The sequence below is a fragment of the Leuresthes tenuis genome, unplaced genomic scaffold (genome assembly GCF_036924035.1).
Source record: "Leuresthes tenuis unplaced genomic scaffold, fLeuTen1.0.hap1 SCAF_5, whole genome shotgun sequence".
NCBI classification, from domain to species: Eukaryota; Metazoa; Chordata; class Actinopteri; order Atheriniformes; family Atherinopsidae; genus Leuresthes; species Leuresthes tenuis.
The window spans coordinates 4306524-4333994 of NW_027325359.1; the positions used below are offsets into that span (position 1 = coordinate 4306524).

The following is a 27471-nucleotide window of genomic DNA, read 5'->3' on the forward strand; positions in this document are numbered from 1 at the left end:
TTGAGTTTCATTTTGACATCTTTATTCTCGTCCTGCAATACATTTGCCACATTTTCAAAGGGTAAATACATCTTAAATAGCTGAACAGCCGAAATTTTTTACACAAAATTCTTCCACAGTTTGCAAGGGGAGAAACAAGCCCTTGAGCCCTCGACCTCCTTGTGCAAATCCCCCAATGGTCCGTACAGTCTATGTCATGCTCACCTGGTCGTCTGACATTTATGTATACCAGTGGTTTGTTGGGTCGCTTGCATTGCAATAACATGCTGCTGTTATTCTAAAGCAACAGGAGTTTGAATGCATAGATTTGTGGAATTCTATGACATTATCGTGGGTGTGCTGTTTAGAGATTGAGAGGGTAAAGACAAGCATACATTCAGGACTGTAATTACATGTTATAAATGCCACTTTAAAAAAAAAATCATATTTGAGCACAAAGGATGAAAAAACAGACAGAGGTGGGAAAGACAGTGAAAAGTGGGGCCAGGGATCATGCCTTGCACCATCTCAGTCATTTAAACATAAAGCCTCTTTCAAACAATACGCGAAGAATAACATTCACAGTTTGTGCCCTTCCTCCACACCACCAAATTAGTTCACCGAATAATAAGCGGACCACCACTATCCACAAGAATACCAGACTGTTCAAATTGTTGTAAGCTCTGGCACAAGTAATTTTAACTGTACAAAAACAATGGCCAAAAGATATTCGACGTCTTTCACAGACACCTTTAAAATGTCTGAGGTGTGTATTTTACGTATGTGTCCAAGATAGGCCAGTAGTGTCCATGACATCACCATTTAAGACCAGTTCAATCTGGGAGAATAATCTGTGCAAAATGGAATTACCACAGCATGTTTATACTATCATTCTGACAACTTGGTTTACACTGGGTTATGACTCAAGGTTTATGTATATATTGTTTCTTAATATCAAAGTAAATCTCATCCAGACAGGTGTTATTGGAGAGCGAGCAAACTATCAGGGCAGCGTGAGTTGTCTTTCAAGTTCTGTACATCTGAACACACAAGTATATTTTTGTCGCGCACATATTAAAACATAAACAATACAGTAAACATTATCATCTTGGGCAGAGCGAGCCGCAAACATGAGGTACACACTAGCTAAAAGATAAGGCAAAGAAAACATGGATCAGTCTTTTATTTAGGCAACAAATAAATACAGTTATGGAGAGCACAAGCCTTTCAGTATTAATAAACTAAGCAATGCACTCCCATAACCCACTATCCATCACCGGTTGCACACAATAGTCCCACATATACAGTAAATATGGTTTTTGATAAGATTAGCACCTGATTTGGTATTGTTCCTTGAAAGAGCAGTAGGTTGTGGAGAAAGAGGAGCAGTTTGAGGATAGTACGGTATGTGTGGAAAAACTGATGTTCAACTCCGAGGCAGGACTTGTGCGTTACACTCTGCAAAACCCACTCGTGACATCCTTACCCTGGTTTCCAGGGTTGTTAGTTGAGACGTTCCAAGACACTGATTCCTGAGCCTTATTATCCAAAAGGAGTCATTCTTGCAATCTAAAAATAGCAGTTATCACCAAGTAGTAAACAATAGTTGTAAATCCTAGTTACTGAAATGCAATAAAAACTCATTTTCTAAATTTCTCTATAACCGTATCCAGTCTCTGCTTCTTTAATAAAAGCAAAGATGACAACTGGTTTTCCATGTTCTGTACCCTTCCTTTTAAGCCAAAGTAAAACAGAAGAATTAGTAGTCGTGAGAGATGTTTTATTCCCAACACTTTGTATAGTTTGGAAACTGGAGTCCTATTGCACCAGAACCTACGTACATTAGCCATTACAATTAACATTTTGCAAACATATCTCACGATTAATCATCAAATAGTCATGGTAGCCGCATCCTTGAGATCCATCCATCTCTGTATTTTCCTTTCAAAACATCTATTCCAGAAGAAACTTTACCTCAAAAAAGGTCAATAAAAACATCAAACCAGGTGCCATCTGAAGTAAGCACCCTTGCTCACTTATAGTGGTCAGTGGCTTTCAAATCTACCAATCACACACACATACAAACACACACACACACACACTCACACAAAGCAAATTTCATACCAAAAAAAAAAAAAAAAAAAAAAAACACAAATCTGAGATTTTTTTCTTTTTACAGCATAGGCTAATTGTTAAACAACAAAAAAATGACAGTCTCTCCCACATCCGCCTTCAGCTGCTGTATCCAGTACAATGACGGGACTACACTGCCATTCATGGGAATCCAACACAGGGTGGTGGGTTATTAATGTGAGATTTGTTAGGGAAATTAAATGTCCATTCCAGTCCTTTTTTTTTTTTTAAAAACAGTCAGTCCTTACAGCGACGAGGCAGGAGGAGGGGAATTAGGCTTCAAGGTGGAACGAGGTAAGAGACACCCCCTTTACAACCAGTGTTGAGACTGAAAACAATAAGTTAGCAGGAAAGATGTGGAGCAACCCAGCTTGACGGAGTCAATAGTGGTACTGCTCACAGGTCAATGTGGACCAACAAAAAAAGAATGGACCAGGCCGGGCTAGTTCACATAGCCACTAAGGCAGTAGTCCAAAATCCTCCTTTCCACAAAAGTCTATGGTCCAGTCAGCCCTGGTGGTTTCCTTGAGAGCTTTTGCTTCAATCATCCTCTTTTTGATAAAGTTTGTATTTGATCTTTGTTTTTATCTGTCTTTCTTCGTGTCCATGCTGCCACGTTGCGCTGTAGCTTTTCTCCTCGACATGTACTGAGAGCTAGGAAATAAAATATCAAGCAACAGTGCAGACATTAGTGCATTTTTAACTTTTCTTGGGAGACATAAGTTTGTGTTTTAAACTAAAATTCACATTAGGTTTTTCTTACAATAAACATTCATTGATGTATAAATATCGTGGAAGGAGTTTCCAGCATAACAGACGAATCGGATCACTATTTCCATGTTTCTAATGTCTCACCTGCATCATGATACAACGCATCGGCAGCTCATACAGTCCTGACCGCTCTCGTCGGGTGGGTTCAGCTTCCTCAGCTTATGCTGCCTGATCTCCCTTACCAGTGTGTAGAAGGCGTCCTCTACTCCCTGTAAGCACAAACAAACATACATAAAGGTTACAGACAGACACTGACTCTTTCCGCCATCAATCATGAGCAGAGAACATTGAATGCACCTTTTATAACTGACTTGTAACTTCAAAGGTGTACACAACACTTGGCAACATTACCATGGCAACCCTTATCATTTCAGACTTCAGTTATTCAAAAAAAATTTGACCGAAGATAAGTCACTGCATTTCCTTTTAAGTGACAGAGATTCTGCAGGTTTAACAATGAATGTGAGCTTGTCTTTATCCACATAATGCGTTAAAGTGAGTCACAGACAGTGAAAGCTATGCAGCAATTAGTCCTTATAAGGCCTTTCAAATACTGCAGCTCTGTTTTCCAGCCAAGGTAACCTGGCTATGAGTCATTGCCTGTGGCAAAATGAAACGTTCTCGGCAGCACAAATCACATCACACCACAGGCCACACATTGCTGCGTGAGTTTGAATATGCTTGTAATAATTAGAATAACAGGAGAGAAGACTGGGGTTCCTCCATCAGAATACAAGTGCGGTGAGTTGGTGCAATGCTTCCTGTGCATTACCTACCTGTCGTGTTTTGGCAGAGGTCTCGATGTAAGGGATGCCGTAGGAGCGAGCTAGCTCCTGGGCTTGCCTTGTGTCCACTGTTCGTGCGGGGAGGTCACATTTGTTTCCCACAAGCACCATGGGTACATCATCAGAGTCCTTCACCCGTTTAATCTGTTCTCTAAGAAAATGAAAACAAGAAAGTTACAGTTGATGAAAATTAATTTACGTAAATTTAGATTAAAAAAAAATGTATTTAAGCCATCCAAGCAGTGTAATCAACAACCATGACAAGTCTTAGTGTTTGGGAGCTTCTCTGCTTCAAAAACAACAGCAACTCCACCACTGGAGAATCAACCACCCAGGGAACTTTGGGACCCAGAGGAAGATCTAGGACCTGCCTGTGCTGGGCTGCGCTGCGCTGCACTGCACTGCACTGCTGAAGGAGGAGGGTGGGGAGAAACAGGAGGGGGAGGAGGGATGGACAACAGGCAGGCGGCAAACAGCATTACCTCATCACTACAGCAGCAAGTGCCAAACGCCATGCAGCCAGGAAGGACTGAGTGAGACGAATGGGTCAAATCAGCTCAGCCCTTCTCTGTCAGCCCCTGTACAGCAGGATACCTCCAGCACAGTCAGCCTGGTCCATTTGCAGTCACTGCTTACAGCGATTAAGACCTCAATTGCTCCGGCTTTTGATACACTTAAACCACAGACCTGTTGTCGGCTGGTGAGTAGGTATTTCAAATGTATTTTTATTCATCTGACATTCTTGAGCATGGTATAGCACTGTACTGCCATGCCTGTGCAGCGAGTAGGTACCAACAACAGGGAGAAGTTTAAAAAAAAGAAAAATTCAACAATCTTTTCCTTTGAAAACATACAAAGATCCTTTAATAATTCAACAGCTTTAACTGGGCCACAACCTATTCAAGCACCAAGCCAAAACCTATGCGTGCTTTCACATAAGATCAACAGTTGTGTTAAAGCCAGCGGGGCTGCGACGACGGTAATCAAGACAGATGTGAAGTATGCTCAAAATCCAGCAAAACTGCATGATAAATGCATCCAAACATTTTACTTGCGACATGCATGACTGGCAAACAAGTGTTCAATGTGATGAAAGACCAAATGTGGCAAAGATAGAGAGCACTGTCATCTCCAACTGAAACTCCCCACCCCCTCCCTTTCTCCTTCCCTGTCCTTGGGAGCACTACCTCTGCCTGCTCCTCTAATTGAGTTAGGATCGATTTCATTGGCATCGTGCTATAAGCCTCCAGTTGGGGGCTAAGCTTTCTTTAGCTGTGTTAAATGCTACAGCATGACATCACCCTGCTACTGCAGAGAGCTGGCACACACACGTATACACGCCCCTGTACCTCCAGACCCCGTGGGAGTCCCTGTAGCACACACTGCATATACAAGTGCATGAACAGACGAGCAAGGAGGAGGACTTACAAATAATTTTGTGTCTAAACTCCACCCTAAGTGACAGGCAAATACACATGATCATATCTGCAACATTGACAACCCTCTTCCCTCTTAAACTCACCTGTATTGGTGAATGTCCTCAAAAGACTTGGTGTTGTTGATGGCAAAAACACAGAGGAAGCCCTCCCCAGTTCTCATGTACTGATCCCTCATGGCGCTGTACTCCTCCTGACCTGCAGTGTCCAAGATATCAAGCAAGCAGGTCTCTCCATCAATCACCACTTGCTTGCGGTACGAGTCCTGAAGAAAAAAAGGACAAACTCAAATGTTTACAGTCATGTCGCAACCAAAACAGATGAGATTTAAGGCAACTGGTAGTCCATCACTGTTGAAGTCACATTGCTGGGCTTGTTCACTCTGGGCTAAGGAGCATGTACATACAGTAAAAAGACACAGATACTGTATAAAACATTGTATACCGCATATCAACCTATATCTGTTATCAATGCCCTGTCCAATTTCAGATCAATGAAAATCAAGAGATCAGAGAAGCAGGGTATCAGAACCAATGTTTAGCCATCCAACATTCAGTCACAAAAACATGGAGTGCTGCCTCTTTGTTTGTTAGAGCATGGGGGCCAGGAATGCAAATACACAAAAAGGACATTGTCTGGCCAGAGGCAGGCGTGGTGAGAAAGAGGGAGAGCATGAAGACAGAGAGGCAGAAAAAGAGAGAAAAGAGCGGAAAAAAAAATATTCCCGCTAGCCTCTCTCTGCAAGTCTCTCAGTGCGAGTAAAAGGGTGGAGTAAAGCTTGTCTTGAGGCAAATTTAGGAATTTCTCCCAAGCCTGACCACAACATTCAATTAATTCAATTACTGTAACTTAGTTTAGGCTGAGCTGTCATCTCAGTAGGGTGCAAAAAATACTTCTCAGCACTGAATATGACTTAGAGATTTACATCAGACAAGTGGATCAACTATACATGGACTGCCCATCTTTGATTAATGTGTAAAAGCAGAAATAATACAAGCACACAACATTTAAAGTGGACATAATATATTTTGTTTAGCAATATCATCATCAAGCTTTCACCAAGTCAACCCAGAGATGACCCACAGAAACGACACGTAGAACATCCAGATGAGAGTCATACCTCTATAGTGGGGTCATACTCATCCACAAAGTGGTTCTGGATGAGCTGGATGGTTAGTGCACTCTTGCCCACGCCTCCAGCTCCAACTACCACCAGCTTATACTCGGTCATCTTTGCCGCTGCTGCTCACCACACACCGCTGTTGGAGAGAAGAAAGTAAAGCAGAAAAGGTGCAAGTTAGTGTCCTGCCAGAAACAAACCTATAAGGATAAGCAGTCCTCCGCCACTAAACTGCCATGTTGTGGTCCACGGCTACAGACAAAACATCTGACATTGGCGAGAAACATTTGTGTTGGAGTGTGTGTACAGTAGGGCTGAGGTTGAGACTCTCAAAGGGGAATTTGAAAAATGTGCTGAAGGTACTCAATGTTCCAATCCTCCACCGCTCAGCGTGAGCAGCAGAGTGCACGAGAGGGAGAGCTGGGTACAAAGCGGGAGAAAAGAAGGAGGGGCACGACAGTGGCACACAGATCCTCATCACTCAGGTTTTACCTTATTTATTTACACCTTTTGGCCAACGGTGACAAATGGCATCGCAAAAAAATCTAAAGCACTAAAAACGCACGTGATAAAAATGATAAAAAGTTAAATGGGGCCTGCACATATTCACTGCTGAAGGCAGAACCTTTCTTTGTGGTTTTCTGTGGTTCTGTTGTAGGGATCAATCTACAGCAACAGAGGGAGAGGTCTAAAGAGGATTTCACGACTTCAGGTGGGACTGCTGTTGCACCTTGCGGACGCATTCAACCAACTAAATAGATCTAGTGGATGTAACAGGCTTGTGTTGATCATAAAATCAAGGAATGTTATTTATTAATCCATCTCCTGAGGAAACATAAGTGATGACCATTCACTGGTAAACATTACATTTACAAGAATCCACAAGTATTGTCTGCATTTGTAAACCGGGTATTAAACAGTAACAAATTTAACAGCTCAATTATCCAAACTGTACAGCCGATGAAGTAGGACAACTAATTCAGGTGTGCTCACAAGATGTGATGAACTAAAAGAAAATGCCGTGAGAAAATGATGTTGTAACAAGCACATCGAGTAAGCTGGAGCCACACATGTAGAGAGTTTATCCATGCATAAACAGAAGTTAGTACAATGATGTGCACAGACCCTTTGACGTCACTCCAACCATCGCACTATAAGCCTGTAAAATTCCAGGTGTTAAGCCAATGAGTAGTTGAGGTAGTCATAGGGGAGTTTTCCACTAACCTCTGTACCAAATTGTGACTCAGCTTATCAAAAAATGACCAAAACGTTACCAAATCTATGACCTAAAAAAAGACATGATATCAAACTATTGGAATCAGAATTGGAAAAAAAAAATATCTCTCATGAAGCTTTCACAAGAATAAATACAGCACAATTCTAATGAAGTCTGCTGGAGGCGACGGCAGTGGCAGAAATCTGCTGTGGTTTCAGCTTGGCATTGTAATGCTTTTGGTTTGACAGAACAGCTTCTCTTTCTGTTTTACAGCTGTGACTAAAGTCTCCTTCTAGATGTCTTTATGCCATTCACATTGCTAATCAAAAAAAGATAGATAGACTTATCACCCAGGTACAGGAGTAGCTGTTTTCCTTTGTTCTGATTATGATACAGTCCACTGCACTTTGGTGAACCGTGACCTCTTTCAACAAAAACTTTGTTATTGAAAGCAGAATCGGGAAAACATCATGACACCTAGATGCACATCTGCCCAACTCTATCCCCAATTTGTGGTCCTCTAAAGTTTCTTTTTGCCTCATTGCTTGGACAAAGCCACTCAGAGTACAAGATAAACACGGACAAATGAACAGGCTCAAGTGTTTCACTTTGCTGAATGTTCCTTTGGAGGACTGAAGAAGAGAATCATTAACCCTATTGTGTATTAAGCCTGTTAGGATACCAAGAACACTACAAGTCATCTTTCATAAACAATACAGTCTGTGTTATATCTGTGACAGATTCCTTGGTCACCAAAGAGTGCTGAACTTCAGAGAGAGCAGAGAACACACACACGCCCTCCGGCTTGTGCTTTAAATCCCAAAGGTGCACACACAGCTGGAGTTCATCTTTAACTCAACTTGTAGAAACAGATGAGTGTCAGCTGAAACCAACAAAACCTCTGAAGAGTTTAATCATAAGAGAGCACGGAGGGTCATAACAAAAAAAATTATTTATGAAGCAAATCGAATGAGAGGAAAAAAATAACAGACATACTTCTACATTTATCTCTGGGTGTGGTGTTGTTCTAATAGAGTCAGCATGCAAAAAAACCCTCTTCGTGTTGTTTTTGTCTGAACTCTGTGCGACTGTGCTGCGAGGGCAGACTAATATTAGCTGACATTACGGCTGCAGTGATGTTAATGATTGACAGAAAGGCAGAATTGCTAACCGAAGATAATCATTTAGCTGCTCTCTTTTAATCATAGATACAAACGCAGACCGTATGTTCCTGCAGCACACCCTCGATCCTGTAAGCTATAACTCGCCTCAGTGGAACAGGCAGATCCGAGCATCATCACCAATATCAACAATGACCTTTTTGTAAAACACCCTTACTGCTGTAATTCTGAAGCACAACAGGAAGGGAATTATACTGACCCTTCAATCTTGTGGCCAAACATTTAGCTCCCTTTCACCTCACTGTAAGTAAATCAACCTGGTGTACTGTGCAGCTTACAGAGCCAGCCTCGCTCCTCAGAGCCTCCTCTAACCAAATAAAAGCAGCTGTGCGATGAAGAGGGACTTGTACAGGGCAGACAGACACTGAAACATCGTGGTCACTGGAGGCTATGAACCAGGGAATGGACATCAGGTCGCATAGGGAGCTACTTAAAATACAGTGAGCACAACCAGCTTTTTTTTTTAGTACAACTGTAAAAAGAAAGAAAAGAAGCCAAAAGATAAAAGAAAAACAACCAACATCCTTTCGAACCTGTGCTCCGATTTGACATATATTCTTGACTAGAGATCATTCGAGAGCGCACGGCTGTAAAATTTATTGCTCAAAACAGCCAAACGACTTCTTTGGATTTATTTTAAATGATATAACACTATTTGTTTGAAAATTAATATGTATTAAAATTAATACCAGCTAATAAAACGGTTATCAGTTAGGTAACAGTTAGCAAATGTGAAATGTGCTGTTTTTGGATGATTTAGGTTGATTTTCTAATTGATTAAAATGGATTACATAAAGTCTGTACAACTCAAAGTCCTGCTCTGACAGTAAAGGGTGCTGGCCAAAATCGCAGGATGGCAAAGATTAGTTGCATTACCAGGGGAACTATGTATTCTTCTTCAGTTATTACTCATGTAATACCCTTTGATTTCCACCAACATCACCAACCACAACACAATCCGATTCTTAACACTATCCTTAGTCAGCTGGCCTTGAATTTTCCACAAATGCAGTTCAGAGGTCGTACCAGCAAATAGACACCCAACTCAAACTCTATTTATACGTCAGTGTTCAGTCACTGCCCACACCAGCATGTCATGGCAAAAATAAACCTGTTTAGGGAAACCAAGTAAAAATATCTGATGACGGGAACAGCTTATAGAGTAAAACCTGACCTGATGTCAAAATAAGACGATAAAGATAACACATGTGCTTAATATTTTAGGCGAGAGCACTTTATTTTCATATGTCATAAAAAAAAATTTAAAAAAATTAAGAGCTGAAATCAAACATTTGAATAACACCTTTGGAAGGTATCATAGCTCTAAAAATGCATTTTAATCCTTATGTTTGAGAGGTTCCGTGAGATTCTTGAGCCATTCTTGAGTCTTTTGAAGTCCAGACTGTGCTTGGTCCGGAGACTTTAAGGGCCATGGCAAAATCTTTAGATTGAGCCTCCCATTCTGACCTGATGCAACACATCCATGTCTTTACTTTCCTGGTCTGATGCCGCACGAGTCTCGTATTAATATTTTCATGGCAAACCGTTTCTGTCCATTTTAAAAAAAGTGGATAACCTAATCTAAACTTACTAAAGTAATGGAAATCAAAACCTGAATGTTTTCAACAAAGCCTGAGGGCTGACAGGGTTAATTATCCTCTCGCAGCAGCTACCCTCCTCTCGTCTTCGTTTAACAGATCATGTAATGTTTGCGCACAGATTTGGATGTAATTTCATTGAATCCATTATGTCCTCAAACAGTAAATTTTCCACACACCAGTAGCTGCAGCACAAGGCCATGACTGATCCATCCCTGTTCTACACACTTGAATTTGGGGTCTTTTCATTGAATTCTGCACCCATATCTTTCCCTCCACATATACCTTGCTCACTTTGGCCACATATTTTTTTCTTTCGACTTCATCTGCCCTCAGGACTTGTTTCTACGAAGCATCAGGCTTGTTGAGAAACTTTTGACACTGAACTTTGAGGAAAGGGTCCTCTTTTGATGACTTTTAATAAAAGGTTATATTTGAGAAGGTCTGTCTAAATTACTGCATGAATGCAATTATTCGAGCCGAGCTATCATTTTTCTTGGCCTTCCAAACTTTTATTTGAGCTCCTACCCAACTGCCATTTCTTAATTCAATTTGGAAACTGAAACACAACTTTGATGTTGGGTGGCTGCTTTGAGATGCCCATGACTGCTGAATGTCGGGACAAATCAGCATCTGTTTTAAAGCTCTGTAACCTCCATTATTATTATGACTGTGGAAAAAACACTTTAAGGTCTAACACCTTGTTTTACAAGAGCTCAGAAGTCTTACTCAAACTTTTGCTTTCCTTTTCTGCCCCCTTTTAAAATGAAACTGAACTAATGTCATACTATTGTGCTTAAAATGTTAAAAAGAACATTTAAAATGTGAACTTTTTTCCTTTGAGGCCAACACAAAATATTCCTCAGAGAGCCTTTTTGATAATTAACATAAAATATTTTATATTTAACATAAAATACATTTTATGTTTTTTTAAAATGTTATTTTAGAAACAATGTCTTCTATCTATCTGTCACACTGATACGCAGCTTTTTAGATGCTGACACAAATGTTCACAGCATTTCATCTATATAACCAGAGCACAAGTGTACACCTGCCAGATGACTGAAATTTGGAGCCTAAAATGCAAATTCAACACACCCGCGCCTGCTACTGGGAGACTGGAGGAAGCAAAGCAGCCAGCCATGCCATCTTCCCTCAAAAACTAGGCCAAGTCAACAGCCGATTAATAATCCACACATACATATGGAGATGAATGACAAAATTAATCATTGATAGATGCTGTTGTGTTCCTAAAGCTACTTGTTGTCAGTTTGGGCTCAAACTGAGCTGGTCTTTGAGTAGAATATCACGCAAGCATCAGTCCTTTCACATGCTTAAAGCACACATGGAGTTTTTTTTGTTCTGTGCACACAATCCAAAAATCCCTCCTCTAGCAATCTCAGATATCTGTATTATCTTCTTATTACCGTCAGTGCATGTTAACCATCATCCCCGCCCCCTAAAAGTGTGCGTACAGGTGTGCATGTAAAAACATGTTACAACAATGATGTCATACAATTGTCAGTTTTTCCCTTTACAGACTGCACCTGACATGAGTCTAACATGAGTAATCATTCTACAGCAGACTGACTAGTGATAATCAATTAAGCGGCAATTGGAGCTCCTAGAAGGAGAAGTTTTCTCCTGCCACTGTCACGATAGGCTACAACAGCACTGTTGCCAGAAAAGTGGTGACCTTTTCCATTCCAAACTTCCCAAAACCTTTGCAGAGATGCTCCCCGTTTGATCGACGAACGCCTCACAGCATGTTTGTGTTTAAGTTTTATTTATAGCACAGCACCTCCAGTCTTGGAAATTAACATTTCGTTTTGAAACTCGAGAGCCTCGCTTAGTCCAAGAGGATAATATTACATGACAGCTTACGGAGGGTGCAAGCACACAGCAGCGATAGGGGTGGTGGAAGGAGAGCGGCTGAGGGCGGGGGAGGGCTACTCTTACTATATGCCAAGGTCATAAAAAACATTCGGGATAGGCTTGACACGGAAAATGAAAAATATATCAAGATATAAACAATGACAATTCTAAAAGCCTGTTTTGCTTCAATTGATGCAGAGAAAAAAACCTTTGTTTTTAATTCCATCTAACCTGGCAGTCAGTTCCATTATTTCAGTCCACACGGTGCAAGAAGCAGGGCACATGAATGACCACCTTTCACAACATGCATTTTGCTCTCCATTAAAGCGCTTAATTGGTTAAAGAATCCATACTGGCAGAACCACTGCAGAGATAATAGATTTCTAATGGTGCAATGATGGTAAGAAGACCCTCTCTAGGGAGGTATCATGGTCAGATACTGAGACTCCAAGATCCAGGCTAGAGCTCTGATAGCCCACCACACCCTCCCACCATTCTCCAATGACATCATCACTGTAAAAAGCATCCAAACACAAGTGTTAACCTGTAAACTGAGAAATCACTACTCTGCTCTCTGAGCCCAACACAACACAAGCGAGTCAGGTTCTCCGGAGTCAATTTAAAGATACAGCTAGTTGACCCTAACTCACTGAAAAGATCCACTTATTTCCTCCTGCCGGAGAAAATACCAAATCTGAAGAGAAAATCCTTCAACAAAAAAGTTCCACATCTCTTTTCACCTCTAACAAACATTCATATAACTCTTAATGTGCAAAAGCTCAAGCAATCTGCTCTTAAAAGGCACTGGAGACCAAGTGACCTTTTCCCCACTGGGTCATCCTTTTAGCTCGTTGGGCAGAGTGAGATGGTGGAGGCTGCAGCAGAGATGAAAAGGCCAGCTGACCCCCGCACAAAGGACTGCCAGTTAGAAGAGCCATGAGGCTTATCAGACACCCCCCACCCCCAAACTCTTAAAAGCTTTTCTCCGTGCAAGTTGAGAAAATTGTCCAGTTCCTTCAGTCTGCAAGATATGAAGGGATTAATCAACAGAAGAGTCCATGAATCATTAGTCAGCTTTTCAAAGAAATAATTATCCTTCTGTAGAAATACCATCCAAGTAGAGATGGAACAAAAACAATATCAAGTCTTAAATGACTATGGTTCCAGGAAGGGGGCACATCTGTTTAGAGCTCTTTAATATGCAAGAGGATAGGTTGTCATTTGTACAATCTTGGTTTTCAGAAGAGTCACACTTATTTGGTATGCAGCTTGGCAGTATCCAGGCCACAGCTGTTCAGAGAAAGGAACAACTCATTAATATCACACCTCCATCTCTGGATTTTGTCCAACAGTTTTCCACCTGCCTGAATTCTCACCAAACCTTGCCTGAAAACTAAAGACAATATCTCCGTTGATGCAGTTTATTACACATACATTTCCTTGTTTGACACTTGTTCTTCATATGAGATTGCTTCAGTCAGCAGTGATGATGATATGCTGAATAATCTCACAAAGCAAATGCAAAAAAAAAAAAAAAAAAAGCCACTCACTGCTTTGCTTGCAAAAAGGAAATAAACTACTATGTTTGAAGCCACAATGAAGGATTGAGCCAATTAATTCTGACAAGGAATTGACTCAGCTTATGACTGCACCCTTTGTTACAGCCTAATAGTCAAAAGTGCTGATTTTGCCACGTTTTGCCTTTTCAACTTCCAGTTGTAGCCGTTTTTCCTAGTACAGATTATTCCATACCATCTCTCTAAATGCTATGTAATGGAATCTGACTTCCGCAGTGATACATTCAATTCTAGTGTGATGGGGCGTCACCCTATTTGTCTGTGTGGCCACTATCGGCACCAGTAACCTCACTCTCAAGATTGTCTTAACATTACAGCAGACGGAAACAAAAATTCGCTTTAACCAGGATCCATCAAAATGCCTTCAGTTTCATTTTCAAAGTAACATGGAGAGAAAATCAACGTCGGCCAGGTTATCGTCTCATTACGAAGTTTCAACAGTCGAACTCAGCACCGACTGTTTATCAGAGCTGGTAAACGCTTAGAAAAACTGCAGGTATATATAAAAAAACAACTGGAGAACATTTAAGTCCTTTTGAATACAGAATTAAAAACAAGCGGGGTGGAGAGCAGGATAGATAGTGTTCGAGGTCGCCGGGCGTGAATTAAAATGTTATGATAGCAGGCTAACACGTTTTAACATTGGACCGCAGTCTCCTGTGGTGTTCAAAACATTGAAAGCACATAAAAGACGGAAATATGATGTAAAAATAAACCGTTACTGACGACATACGTCTGACACAGGATTATAAAATGTATACTCACTACGAGCAGAGGTCTAATTAGCGACAAGAGCGACGTTTCGTCTGCCGTAGAGGAAGAAAAAAAATCTTTCAATTCCGTTGCCTTTCAGAACAACACAAAATGTTCCCGGGGTCCCTCCCACAGTCTTGAAGTATCTGTGTCCTTTGTCTGTATGAATGTTTAGTTTTCAGTTGCTAAAATGCACCAAAGCATTCACTAGTCCCGGGTATGATGAGCCTGCGTTGAACAATGTGCTTCCACAGAGAGCAGAGGAGATGAGGAGTATCGAGCCCACGCCCAGCTCTATCAAACATAGAACCGCCCCGGTTACCATGCATGTTCATGCAGCGTTCGGGTGCTGTCAGAAAAATGGTAACTAAACGAAGACGGCCACTTAATTCCCCCGTTTGACCAAATAAACCTAAATTTGCGGAGAGGCACTCAAATCTCACAGACAAATGAATCCCTACTAAAATCCAAATAAGTAACCATATCTATTCTCGAACGAACCTTTGGGGACTGTAAGATTTTAAATGTCCACGACTCCACATTCGCCCATCACAAACCTATCCAAACGTAACGTATACACAGACTCTGTGAAATGCTCCAGCTATAGAATCAATAAAAAAGACAAATCTTCCATTGTATTCCAGATGTAAGAATGTGGGCCTGATCTATACTGCGTTTGGCCTTTGTTAAAGGCGATCACGAGATCACAAGCAAGACTTGACTTGGGTTAGGGAATGTTTTGTATTGGCCAGAGTATCCCCAGTATCATATGACTACTTTAACATGAGTTATGGCAAGTTTTACGAGGACCAGGCATGCCCCAAAGCAAAAAAAAAAAAAAAAAGAAAAAAGAAAATGGCCCATATTTGATGGATATGTAGCCAGTGTCAGTCAAGTCTAGTCAGCCACATTCACCCTGATTCAACATTTTCATTGAAGATAAAATGTGGGCCAGAAATTATTTACTAACAATTTATTTAATTGTTTACTATTCAAAATGTAACCTATTTTTTTCATCAAAGTTATGACCTTAGTATCCTTAGTGTGGTTGCTCGGGTCTAAGATAGGTAAAAAAAATTCAAACTGGGCGGACCTTTCTCAGGGAATCAGTCGGGGCACCTAAATTACATGAATACGTTTTTACTTATGCCTTCAGGAGTTCCCTGCTCCTCCTCATTACGACACTGCTTAAAAAAGCAAGCAGAAAGAGAGGTTAAAATATCATTCTATAATAATAGTGGCAATGAAAGACATGCAAATACTAAAAGCCTTCCGTTCAACGCCTCGCATCCACGAGCACTACATATCCCAGGGAGCCATTGGTCGTATCCAGGAAGTTATCTCCGGTTGTCAAGTAAACTTTTGGTTGTGTAGGCTCTCACTTTGTAAATGTATAGACAGAGCTATTCTCTACACAGGTAAAATGTTTTTGTAATATAGTAATATAAAGTAATTAAACTAGTATTTTTCTTTATTGGAACTTTTGTAGTTAGATTAGATTAGTTGAATTACTCGTTTTCTGACTAAAATTATCACAAGCCGTAACTGTTAACGTTTGTATTGCTAACTTAACGCTATCAGTTTCCTCTTTTCTTGGGATCTTAAATGACATATCCAGAGTAACTAAAATATTTCACCATCTGTTTCAAACAGCCGTGAGAGATGAGTTACTCTCTTGGGTCTGTGGCCCAGGAGGTTCGACCCGGTACAGCACGGGTTCTAGTGACTGAGCTGAGTGGTTCAGGCTACATCAACCCAACTCCTGTCACTAAACCCTCTGAGGACTCCGATACGGAGGTGGAACTTTATCTTTCTCCAGAGAGGCTGGTAAGTTCTCAGGCACTTCAAACTACAGTCTCTAGCCACCCCAGTGATAAATAATGTGACATTAAATTGAATTTTGTTAGTATGTTCATTCTGTTTTTATGCTCTCTACGGCACTGGTACAACATGTAGCTTAATTACCTGTTTTTCAATGGAAACTCGGATTATGCAGTAACATTACACGTACTACTGTAATATGTTGTGTTTTTTTTTTTCCTGAAATAATTCTGGCAGTAGCCTTTTATATAAGGGCTTCTCTAATTAAAAGTGCACGATCATAGACATATACAAAGTGATAAAAAGATGCAATACAGACAGAAGAAGAGTATAAATATCTTGGCCTGGCTCCTCGGGTATGGATTGACAAGCATGTGACATTATGTAAAACTCCTAGGGCCATTCTTCAAATCTTTCAGCAAAGCAGACAGTTCTTGTAATTTCATGCAGTTCTGTAATTTATGCATATTATTATTGTTTTTTCTTATATGTCATACTGAATAATTTCACAACTGTGAACAGACTTTCACAATCATTCTATCCAAGTTCTGACCAAGAAACCATTGAGATTTCATTACCATAATAGTTTTTTAGTTCAGCCTTTTCTGATTTGACAAAATAAATTTCCCCAACTTTTTACTTATATTCAAGTGTCTTCGCCATCTGTTTCCACCTGTTGTTTTATTGATAGATAGACACCACTGTATTGCCATTAATACTGTCAGAGGGAAAATGCACAGTCAGACACTGTGAGAGTTTCTGTGCATTGATTGGTCCCTAAATGAAAGCACAATCTGTTGAACTCCTGACATGTAAATTTGAAGCAGATTTGGGCTTAAAACTGCATCTATATGTCCTGGTTAAAATCTGTTCAGAAGTGTAACGACAGTAACTTTATTTATTTATTTTAAATTTGAGCTCATATGAGCTGATTTTATTGTTTTTATTTGTTTTACTTTGCTATTTTTGTTGTATCATGTTATAGCATTACAATCTGACTTAATGAGAATGACTTTATCTATTTAAATGACCAGAGTCTGTCAATGATAGATTTAATATAAGTCAAAGCAAGGACGAATGCCTAAGATTACTGTTAAATGACGAAGAAGTGATCGTAGACAAGATTGTATCTTAAGTGAAGATAAGATCAAGTTCTGTGTGATGTTATAGGTCAGCTGGTAATTTCTGTCACTTACAGGAATTGTTGTGTGGCACTCAGGACCTTTCTCACGTGACCTCATTGGAGGTCTGTGTACACACCCAAGAAAACACACTGGGTAACTTTGGTAAGATATACCATATGTCAAAACATTTGCAAATGTGTCATGGCCTAGTATGTAAAATGATATTGTGTTGGCTCAGAGCTTTATTTCTTCTGATAAGAGCTTATGGTTTGCATGACAAAAACAGATGTGCCAGCCAGTCCCACATGACTGAGCTGATAATGGTGCTGGAACATGTTGACTGTACTCACCCTCGACCCCCTAACGTTTCTTTTTGAATAACAAATGCACACATGATGGAGCGCTGTCTGTACATGTGTGAGTCATGCTTCCTTTTTAGTAATTAGGGCTGAACATCAGAAAAAAAAAATTTGGAAATCAACCAAGTTGCCAGATTGAAAGAAAATTAAATCATTCTGAATCTTACTGAAAAGAAAGAGAAATATGGCTTTGCTTATCTGATCATCTTGTAGGAGCCTACTTGCCCAGATTAGTGCAGCTCAGAATGAACAACAGCTTGATTACATCAGTAAGGTAAGTTACATATCCCCGGCCACCCTCATGTTTTCCTCCTCGTCTGTGTTCTAGAAAAGCAGGTTACTTTGTGGAATTTTACAGATTTCTAAACTTTCAAAAAGCTGCCAATACCAAAACCCTCCAACAATACCAAAACCCTCAAGACAAAAACAAAATGTGCTGCCTTTAATCTTATTTTCATTGTATGACTTTGTCAGGAGCCATGTCTCTCTTTTAAGCCTACCCTGATTTCTCCAACAAAAGAGATAAACCCAAGGGGGGTTTTGTTTATGCTTGAAACTGTCCCTGGAAACCATAGAATATGTTACTTAGAGTAAGACAGTGCTTTGAGCAGTTTGGAAGCCGTGGGGATTTGTTTCTTAAAAGTTACAATATAGTTGCAGTGCAGGTGTAGGTTTCTGCTCAACTTTACCTAAGCTCTCCCACCAAGAATTTATCATACAATATGTACTTTAAGTGTGGAAGATGCATGTTGGATCTTGTAAATCAGACACCAGCAAATATGATGTTGAGTTTAGTTTTAGAGATGCTATACAGGCATGTGAGGAATAGGTTCAACAAGCTGTTTCACATCTGGACACATTCTGTGGCATATCGGATTTCCAACTCTTTAATTTTGACAGTCTGAGAAAAAAGTTAGCAAATATTTACAGTTTCGGCAAGATTGTCCTTCCAGTTTCCGTGATGAAAAACAACAAACAACCCCAGCAAAATACATTCGTACACACTTTATGATTATCCTTATAATAGGGTAGATGGAAAAATGTTACTAGAGAAAGTAAAGAGGGATAAACAAGTACAAGCAGAAAAGATAGAGAGCTGTCTGCTCCACCCTGAGAGCAGCAGAGCAGAGCCAGCCGGACATGCACTGCCTCTGATAGCATTTCCTGCTCTGGGCTATGGGAGCTGTTGTAGAGAGGGTGTTATAAGGTAAGATACACTAACTCAAAAAGATTAATCTGGAAAAGTCCAAGCAGGGGTGGGGTGTGGACAAGAGGACTGCATTTTGGGGATGAAATAAGGGCTTCACTTTTCAATGACAAAAATACTTAAGAGCTTTTTCCATGATTCACAGCGTTGTGTAACTCCCTGTGTAACTGTCTCTACAACAAGTTTGTCTTATTTTGTCTTCCTAGAGACTTGGGAACCACCCTTTCAAACCTGCAGGTGTTGTCAATGTCCCGTTGCTGCCTCAAAGATCTAGATGGCATTTCTACTTTCACCTTTCTAAAGGTAGACTTGATAGGTAACAGATAGCTCTGTGAGACTCTTCATCAGTTCTCTGAGAGTACATAAAATGTGTTTTCCAAGATTAAAAATCTATATAATGATCAGAACAATTCAAGGCATTGTTTGGCAAAGTTCAGAAAGCACATTTTTAATTTGATTTCTTACATTTATTGCAATTTACATTTCAAGTGGTGCCCTGATAATCAATTGTCACATCCTATAGATATATGTAACAAATACAAACAAAAAAACTAAACATTGATATATGGGAATTTTTCTTTTTGCTTGACAGGTCCCAGTGTTTGTAACACTGGAGATTACAACATTGTGGTATTATGTGTTAAATGCATCTTCTATCTGCTAGTTTTATTTGTTTAATCTATCACTTTTTGATACTCTCTAATTCTTTTTTCTGCCTTTGTAAACTGTCTTTAACCTCTGTCCTTGTTTCCAGGAGCTTTATGTGGCCTACAACAACGTGTCAGACCTGAGTCAGGTTGGCATGCTGGAGAACCTGCAGCAGTTAGATTTGGAAGGGAATGATGTGGATGACTTAGTCCAGGTTCAATATCTGGGTTTGTGTCTCAAACTCCGGACACTCACCCTGGAGGGAAACCCTGTGTGTTTACGCCCAAACCCTACTGCCACTCGGGTAGGAACATTCTTTTCTAATGTTTTTAACTGGATGCAAATGAGAAATATGCATTCGTCAACATTTGAAAACAGACAAGATTTAGCTCCAGATTTTAGCTTTTATTTAACCTATAATAGTCCATCTGTTTTGTCAAACTCCTTCCCATTCTATTTATTCATTTGCATTGTTTATGATTTCTTTATATATTTTATGATACCCAAAATTAGCCACTATAATCATACCTGTGCTGCTCATAAAGCCATACCTTATTCCAGATCAGCGATTGTGTCTACATGGGAATTCATTGATGCAGAGAAAGCATTTGATTAAAATGTGTACATTTGAATATGTTGTGTATTTTCATCTCGAGATGTTTAGTGGACATATTTGTTCACATTCACACATTTTTAACACAACAGAAGTACAACCACAACCAAGTGGTGCAATGCTCAGAGAAACTGTAGTCTGGCAAAAGATACAACAAAACTGAAAACGGTTAGAGTTGAATGAAGCTTGAGCAAGGAGTTGGGCAGAGTTCCTGAACAGGAAGTGTTGTATTCACTTGATGTTGTAAAAACCAACTTAGTCTTGCAACTTGTGCTTCTGATTGCCCATTGGTTTAGATGGTGCCAACAGGCTGTCAGTCTTCATGACTTTCTTAGATAATCATGGATGTCGTCAGTTTGTTTGCTGACACATGAAAAGTATCTTTCCAGACAGGAGTTATAAAAAAAAACAAAAAACAGGCATATCAGCCACAGAGATGATGTCTTCACAGACAGCATAGTTTTATTGTGATATTACTGTACAGTACATATATGATGTCATGGAAAACTAACTAATGCATAATTAATTTGATGTGAATGTGCAGTAGAGAAAGAAATTCACAACAGGTCAGTTCAGAAAAATCAAGTGCTGCCCGGCTCATGGAACAAGCTGCACAAACTGCAGCACAGTGAGCTGTGAGCTTTTTGGGCCACTCTGAATGTGTTTATTTACACCCACTAGCAGAGCATTAATTAGGAAACTAGGGCAATGAGTGGAGATGCTGAGCTGAATATGCATTAGGTCTGTGCTTTGTAGTAACTGTGGGGTTGGCTTTGGGTTTGCGCTTTTGCCAAACTATCACTCTTCTTGCTCTCTCTTTCCATCCGCTCACTTCCTCTCTGTTAAATCTCTCTCTCCTCCACTTTTCTTTTCCGTTTCCTCCTTCCCAACCTCTCGCTCTGTTTTTCATTCACTGGAACTGTGTGGTTCAGTGAAGGCCAGGAGTATCGAGCCCTAATTTGATTTTTCAGTAGCTCTGTGATTTACTGAGCTATCTTTGCTCTTTATCTGTTATTGTGCAAATGTCAGAACATACCTCAGTGTAATATTTTAGTAGCGCTTGTTATTAACCCATCACATTTATAAATATATGTATATATATACTTTTTTTAATGGATGCTCATTCTTGATTTGATGTCAACAACATGCATCATTTGGGACTGGGACAACAAAAAATGACTGGAAAAGTTGTGTAATGCACTAAAAAGTGAAATGTTATTAAAAAAAAAAGTTAGTAGAGTTCATCATCACAATAAACTATGTAAAGATACACATCCATACATCCATTTTTCATCCCAGCTACCAATGGACAAGTGACAGAGAATACCATCGACAGGTCACAGTCCATCGTAGGGCCTAAAGATAATATGTTAGGTTAAGATATTATAATCTATTAGAATTTTTTAAAGTTTCTGTGCACAAGAGAGGAAGTCCTCAATTGGCACATTCAGTAATTTCCACTATAGACTGTGGAGGAAATCAATGCATGTGCTCAGAAACACTTCTGAGATTCATTATCAGATTATCAGGGAACACAGTTTGTCTCCACAAGTGCACGACAGAATAACTTACAAGTTGCCAAACAGTGGGTGTCTTTTTCAGGGAAGGCCTTGCTTATTTCAGCAGTCCAATGTCAAGCTTCATTCTACACTTACAACAACAAAAGATTTCACTAGGTAGGCCTCAAGCTTTTGAGCGATTGTAATCCTATAATCAGCCAAGGAAGGGAAACCTTTTTATTTCAAAACTGTGGTAATTGGTGTCCTCAGATCATGTCACAAGTTAAAATAACTTGTAACATGATATTTTAATAATATTTTAACAGAAAAAAGGTTTTAGTTTCAACATGAAAGATATTGTTTTTGCACTGTTTTCAATTTGATTTAATTCCCCATGCATTCATGGGTTCTCTCTGGGTACTCTGGCTTTCCCCCAATCCCCAAAAACATGCATGTTAGGTTAATTGGTGATTCTAAATTATCCCTTGATGTGAGTGTGAGCGCCCAGCCATTGGGGAGCACAAGCCAGTGTATTTCTAGTGCCGGTCCCAAGCCAGGATAAATGGCGAGGGTTGCATCAGGAAAGGCATCTGGCCAAATCGATTATGCGAGATTGACTCGCTGTGGCGACCCCTGTTAAAAGGGAGAGGCCAAAAGAAGAAGAAGAAGAAGAAACTGTTTCAATTTAATTCCATCTTCATTTACATTTTACACAGCTTCCTAATTTTTGAGTTGGGTTGGTAGTGATATATATTGGGCTTATATCACCAGTTAATAGCATAAACTAATACTTAATAATGATAATATGATACAATAATAATAATATGATACAATATACAGACAATATACAGACAATATAAATTATCTCAAACTACTATCAATGTTCCACATAATTCTGATTCTAACTAGTTGGATGTCACTGGATCTTAAAAGATAAAAGATGTTGCTGCTACATTCACAGTATCCTTCTTGTTTCTCGTCTCCTATCATTTGCTCAGCTGGAAGACTATAATTACAGGGAAGCAGTGAGGGAGTTGGTCCCTCAGTTGCGTTACCTAGATGATGGAAAAGTGGAGGAGGACAGGCTTCCTTGTTGCAGCACCATAGGAGAAGACTGGGACATTCTCCGAAACTCTATCAAGGAGAGCAGCTCCTCTAAGGCTGCCAGTAGAGATGGTTTGTATGTTATTTTGAATCAATCAGGAAAAATCAGTCAATAACAGCCATCTGTATTTTATGGGTTTCTCGCTTCTCTATTTGTAGAAGATACAGCGGACAGTGGATGTCCCTACAGCTCGCACACCTCTGCCATGCACCCTTCTTCCAGTCCTCCCTATGTCAGGCCCCTGTCATCAGATGGCTTCAGACCGTGTACTGGCTCCAGACCCATGTCAGCTACGACATCTGGAGTTCTTTCCCCCCCTGGATCCAGACCTGGTTCTTCAGACTCTGATCTAGCAGCAGTGGAAGCAGAAACCAGCATCCTTACGCATGGTTAGACACCAATCAAGATGTCCTATTAAGTTTAATTGATATTTCTTTATTTTATTTTCATCAGCCTGCAAATGTTAACATTTCAAGTGGCAGCAGCAATTCAAACTCAACAGTGCCACCAATAGGCCTATATTGTGCTGTCAGACAGTGATACTTCGATTTACTGAAATCACTCATCTGCTCATTTTTGAAGGAGCTGGCAAGATCCTGTTCTGTGGAAACCCAGTCCAGGCTATCCGAGCAAGGCGAGAAAAGTTAAGGGTAGGTGACGACAAAACCTCTGCAAATCAGTGCAAAAAAAAAGAAAACATGTTTCACTCAAATCCAAATCAGACTATTTCATCAGTCAGTCTACTACTGTTTATATACAGCAGAGCCTTTAGTGTCAACTGAGAGAAACGATAAGCTTTATGAGCTGTGACAGAAAATAATGGCTGTCTGGCACCAGCAGCTCACCTCTTTAATGTCATGTCAGTATAAACAGAAGCAGCTAATAAGCAGGCAGACAAAAACCAGAGAAGACAGTCACAGTGAAAGGACACAGATGATGGAGAAGTGTGAAGAGCTGTGTCAAAAGGGCATTCTGTGGGCTCTTCCTGCCAAAACCATGCAAACTGCTACAGTCTCTTTTGTGTTTGCCCTTCATTTTAGCATATTTTAGGTTTTTCCTCTGTTTCCTAGTTTCTTCTTCTGCTCCTAATACTCATTCTTCCTCTCCTTTATCTCATAGACAGCACCAACCAGATCCACTTTCCCCCGTCATGACCTGCCCATCTATGTACCAGAACACACGTTTGACCTCGAGGAGCCTGATCTTGGAGAACGCACTAATGTGTTTGCTGAGCTGAGGGCTTGGAGCAAACAACATAGAAGGTACTTAATATTTACATATATTGTACTCATTTCCTTACACTTTAAACACACAAAAGAACAATAAAAGCTTATTTTGAATTCCTATCTTACCTTGCCATGTGAAACACTGAGTAGCACAAGGATTGAAAGTCAAATCTGTGCATTTGTATACTGACAGAGGGCTTTGTCTGTAAATGTGTGGTGCTCAGGTTCATCACTGCCAGTTTCTATAGATCTTGTAGTTTGTCCCTCATGCAAATAGGCTGCCTCGATAGACCTTTACGTGATTGAAACAAAAGATTTAACCTACCTTATTTGTAGGCGCCTTCAGGCCATAGAGAAAGAGAGATTACCACAGATCCTGGCTATTAACCACAGTGGTGAAGAAGAAGACAGAATGCTGAGCAACAGCAGTGATGAAGAAGAAGAAGAGGAGAAACACAGTGAAAACCTAAATACTGCCTCACTGGATTCCTCTTTTCAGTCTCTTTCCCCAGCTGACTGCTCACTGAAAATAAGTGGTAAGGGTGGTATCTTATTGTAATATTTAGATAGAAATAACAAAACTCTTTCAAGTGGTGATGTTTTTTTTTCTTATTGTCAGACTTGCATCAACAAGAAGCCTTATTGCCTGACATGACTCGACTGTTGCTGTCCCCAGACACCATGCTCTCCCCTCCTGTCAGTGTCACTGCAGCGCCTGTTAATAGGAAGTTGCCAGGGATCCGTGCACGCAGGCTTCGTCTCAGCCACGTCGACTCAGAACATTTACCCGATTTTCGCAGAGAGGGTTGGGCCCCTGGAACACTTCCAGCTGCAACAGAAAGAGACTTCATATTCCAAAGGGTCCAGCAGACGACAAGAACCAGTGTGCCTCCTTTGTCCCTGTCTGCTCATGTACCCCACCCACCACCGACAAGTACACGTGAAAGGCTTATGAATTCATGGTATGACATTCTCATTTTAGTTATTTAAGTTATCTATATGTACAAATATCCATCCATCCATTTTCTATACCGTCAATCCGTTAATCGGGTAGCGGGTGGGCTGGAGCCTATCCTAGCAGTCATCGGGCGAAAGGCGGGGTACACCCTGGACAGGTCACCAGTCCATCACAGGGCCATGTACAAATATCCTTTTCCAGATTCTTATTGGTCATTTGACATTAATTCAATCAGGGTTTACCACCTAAAACATTTATTTTGGATTCTCTTTCTATGTATTTGAATTTTTAATGGTGAGAGTAGATTCCATATAAGATGTCAGAGTCATGCCCCCCCCAAAAAATAAAAATGTCCTTTTTTAGTAAGTTTAGGAATCAAGAAAGACTGTGTATGATTGTTGAGCTCCTATCATTTGGCTTACAGGGACAGAATGTACTTTTCTACAAGTTTTTCTGGTCAGTTTGGCACATGTTTTTTTAAATGGACTAAGCTGTTATTCTCTACTTACACATTCAGTTCTGTTAATCTTTTTTAATGTAGTTCATATTATTACTATACATCTTTATTCAAACCTTGTTTTTCTAATCAATTCTTTAGACGTCATTTTTACAAGTGCAGATCAAAATTGAGTTTTTGGGTTCTTCTGCTTCCATCTCTTCTCGCAGACACGTTGAACGGCCATGCACTAATGCACAGTCTATCTCTTACTTTACTGCTCGGTATGGAAAACTGTGCATATAAATTAATGTTAAAGGGGAACTCCGGTATTTTTAAACCTAGACCTTATTTCTGGCATGAAATACGTTTATCTACTCACCGAGAACAGTTTGGCGAAAGTCGGCGTCCTTCGAAAGCTATTTAGAAAACGCACGATCAGCGTATATCCATATAACGGAGTTAATGGGGCAGGGACTATGCAACCTCTAAATAAGGCATTATCTGTCTTCATTTCACCAATTTTTTAAGACAAATGAATGAAGGAACTCGTACTATAGCTCTGTTAGCACATAGCTACTGTTATGTGGCTACTTGCAGCTACCTAAGGTCTAGATTTAAAAATACCGGAGTTCCCCTTTAACAATGAAAGTCGAAACATTTCCCAACACTAATATGATGATGTTTAATGTAGTTTTAAGGAATAAACAAACCAAAAAAAGCCAAAACAATTACTTTAATCAACCATTGTATCACTTCTTAACAAGATGTTTCTCCTTATTAGTTTATAAAACTAATAGTATGACTTTTAAAAAAAAGAGTCATATTTCATTATTCATTATTGAAATCGGTTGAATTGACAGGGAATGCCCCTTATTGATTGTTTTCTATTTCTGTGTTTATTTGATATATATTTAAGTAACTGCAAATGGATGATAAAGTGTGATATCGAAATGTCATTGTGATAAATTAGTTGGTGCAAAGTTATACAGAAACATATGTCTAACTATATCTTTCAGTGTGGATTTGGACTTGTCCAGAGTGCATTCAGGCCACAAGAAAAAGAAGTCAAAAATTGCCGGCAGCCCAGTGCTTTTTCGCCCTCACACAGCCAGAGCAGCTCTACAGAAACATCACCAGCACCACCTTCTCCAGCCCTGCAGAGGAAGCTCACAACCAGATTAACACCAGGCTGTTGTGGCTTGCAAGCATTTGTCTCCCTTCTTGTTTCTCAGATTGTACATCCTTGATTCCGCTCCTCACCTCCATTTTGTACAGCTCAGCCCCTCCCGTCTGAGCAGTGACTGAAAGAGGCTCGTTAAAGAGATGAGTGGAGTTGAGGCAGTGGGTGTTTAACAAAGTGAGATAGTTTTGCTTCTGGGTTGTCTTTGTAACCTGACATCCGTTTAATATCCCATTTGACTCAGCAACGGCATCTGTCCACTGTTTTGATATAGGTTGCCACTGCATCACATGATCTCTAGCATATCTTTTAGCATTTGTTGTGAAAATGTATACATTTAGTTTGAATTTAGTATTCATCTAAGGATAATGTGTCATGGATGCCAAAAAAGACTTCCACATTGTCCCTAACAACTCCTCTAGGAGGTCTTCTCTCTGCACTGTTATCTCCTCCAGATGTGTTTTAAGAACTCAGACATACTCTTTTTCTGGTCGGGGGCAGCAGAATGGAGGCGAGAGAAGATGAGGTGCCACAAAACAAAGTCAGGAGAAGAGCTGTGTGATGGTTCCTCAAAGAGCCATCCTTCCCCATATGTGGCTAATCATTCTGTCATTGCTCATAATTCCTCATTCCCACCATGCTCTGTGGATGCTGGGAGTGCATGCAATTAAAGATGTTTTCTTTTTTTGTTTTCAAGAAAACATGTGCTTTTATTTGAACTGACCATCCTGTCAGGGTTTTAGTATGTTGTCGAAGAATCAACACAAGTAAGAGTTTAGAGTGAGGAAATGTTATACTGAGATAATTCTTCTGATATTACTGTATTGTTTCTTCACTTGGGTTGATATTAAAAGGGATGTCGTTCATA

At 40.0% G+C, this 27471-nt stretch overlaps 2 protein-coding genes across 3 annotated transcripts; one reads left to right on the top strand and one right to left on the bottom strand.

The window, feature by feature from the left end:
* On the bottom strand, window positions 1-14702 carry LOC140306910 (GTPase HRas). Its single transcript, XM_072385548.1, has 6 exons — window positions 14437-14702; window positions 6225-6363; window positions 5191-5369; window positions 3660-3819; window positions 2968-3092; window positions 1-2766 (listed from the first exon to the last, which is right to left on the bottom strand). The coding sequence occupies exons 2-5, from the start codon at window positions 6333-6335 to the stop codon at window positions 2973-2975; spliced, it is 570 nt and encodes a 189-aa protein (XP_072241649.1). The 5' UTR covers window positions 6336-6363; window positions 14437-14702; the 3' UTR covers window positions 1-2766; window positions 2968-2972.
* Window positions 8887-27471, top strand: lrrc56 (leucine rich repeat containing 56). 2 transcript variants are annotated; one of them, XM_072385541.1, is made up of 13 exons: window positions 8887-9061; window positions 16078-16251; window positions 17444-17531; window positions 17942-18002; window positions 19142-19238; window positions 19690-19887; window positions 22694-22871; window positions 22959-23189; window positions 23383-23450; window positions 23920-24062; window positions 24363-24562; window positions 24646-24988; window positions 26440-27471. In XM_072385541.1, the coding sequence occupies exons 2-13, from the start codon at window positions 16087-16089 to the stop codon at window positions 26603-26605; spliced, it is 1938 nt and encodes a 645-aa protein (XP_072241642.1). In that variant the 5' UTR covers window positions 8887-9061; window positions 16078-16086; the 3' UTR covers window positions 26606-27471. The 2 variants fall into 2 exon arrangements, with proteins under 2 accessions (XP_072241642.1, XP_072241643.1); XM_072385542.1 differs by lacking the exon at window positions 8887-9061 and having other exon boundaries at window positions 15969-16251.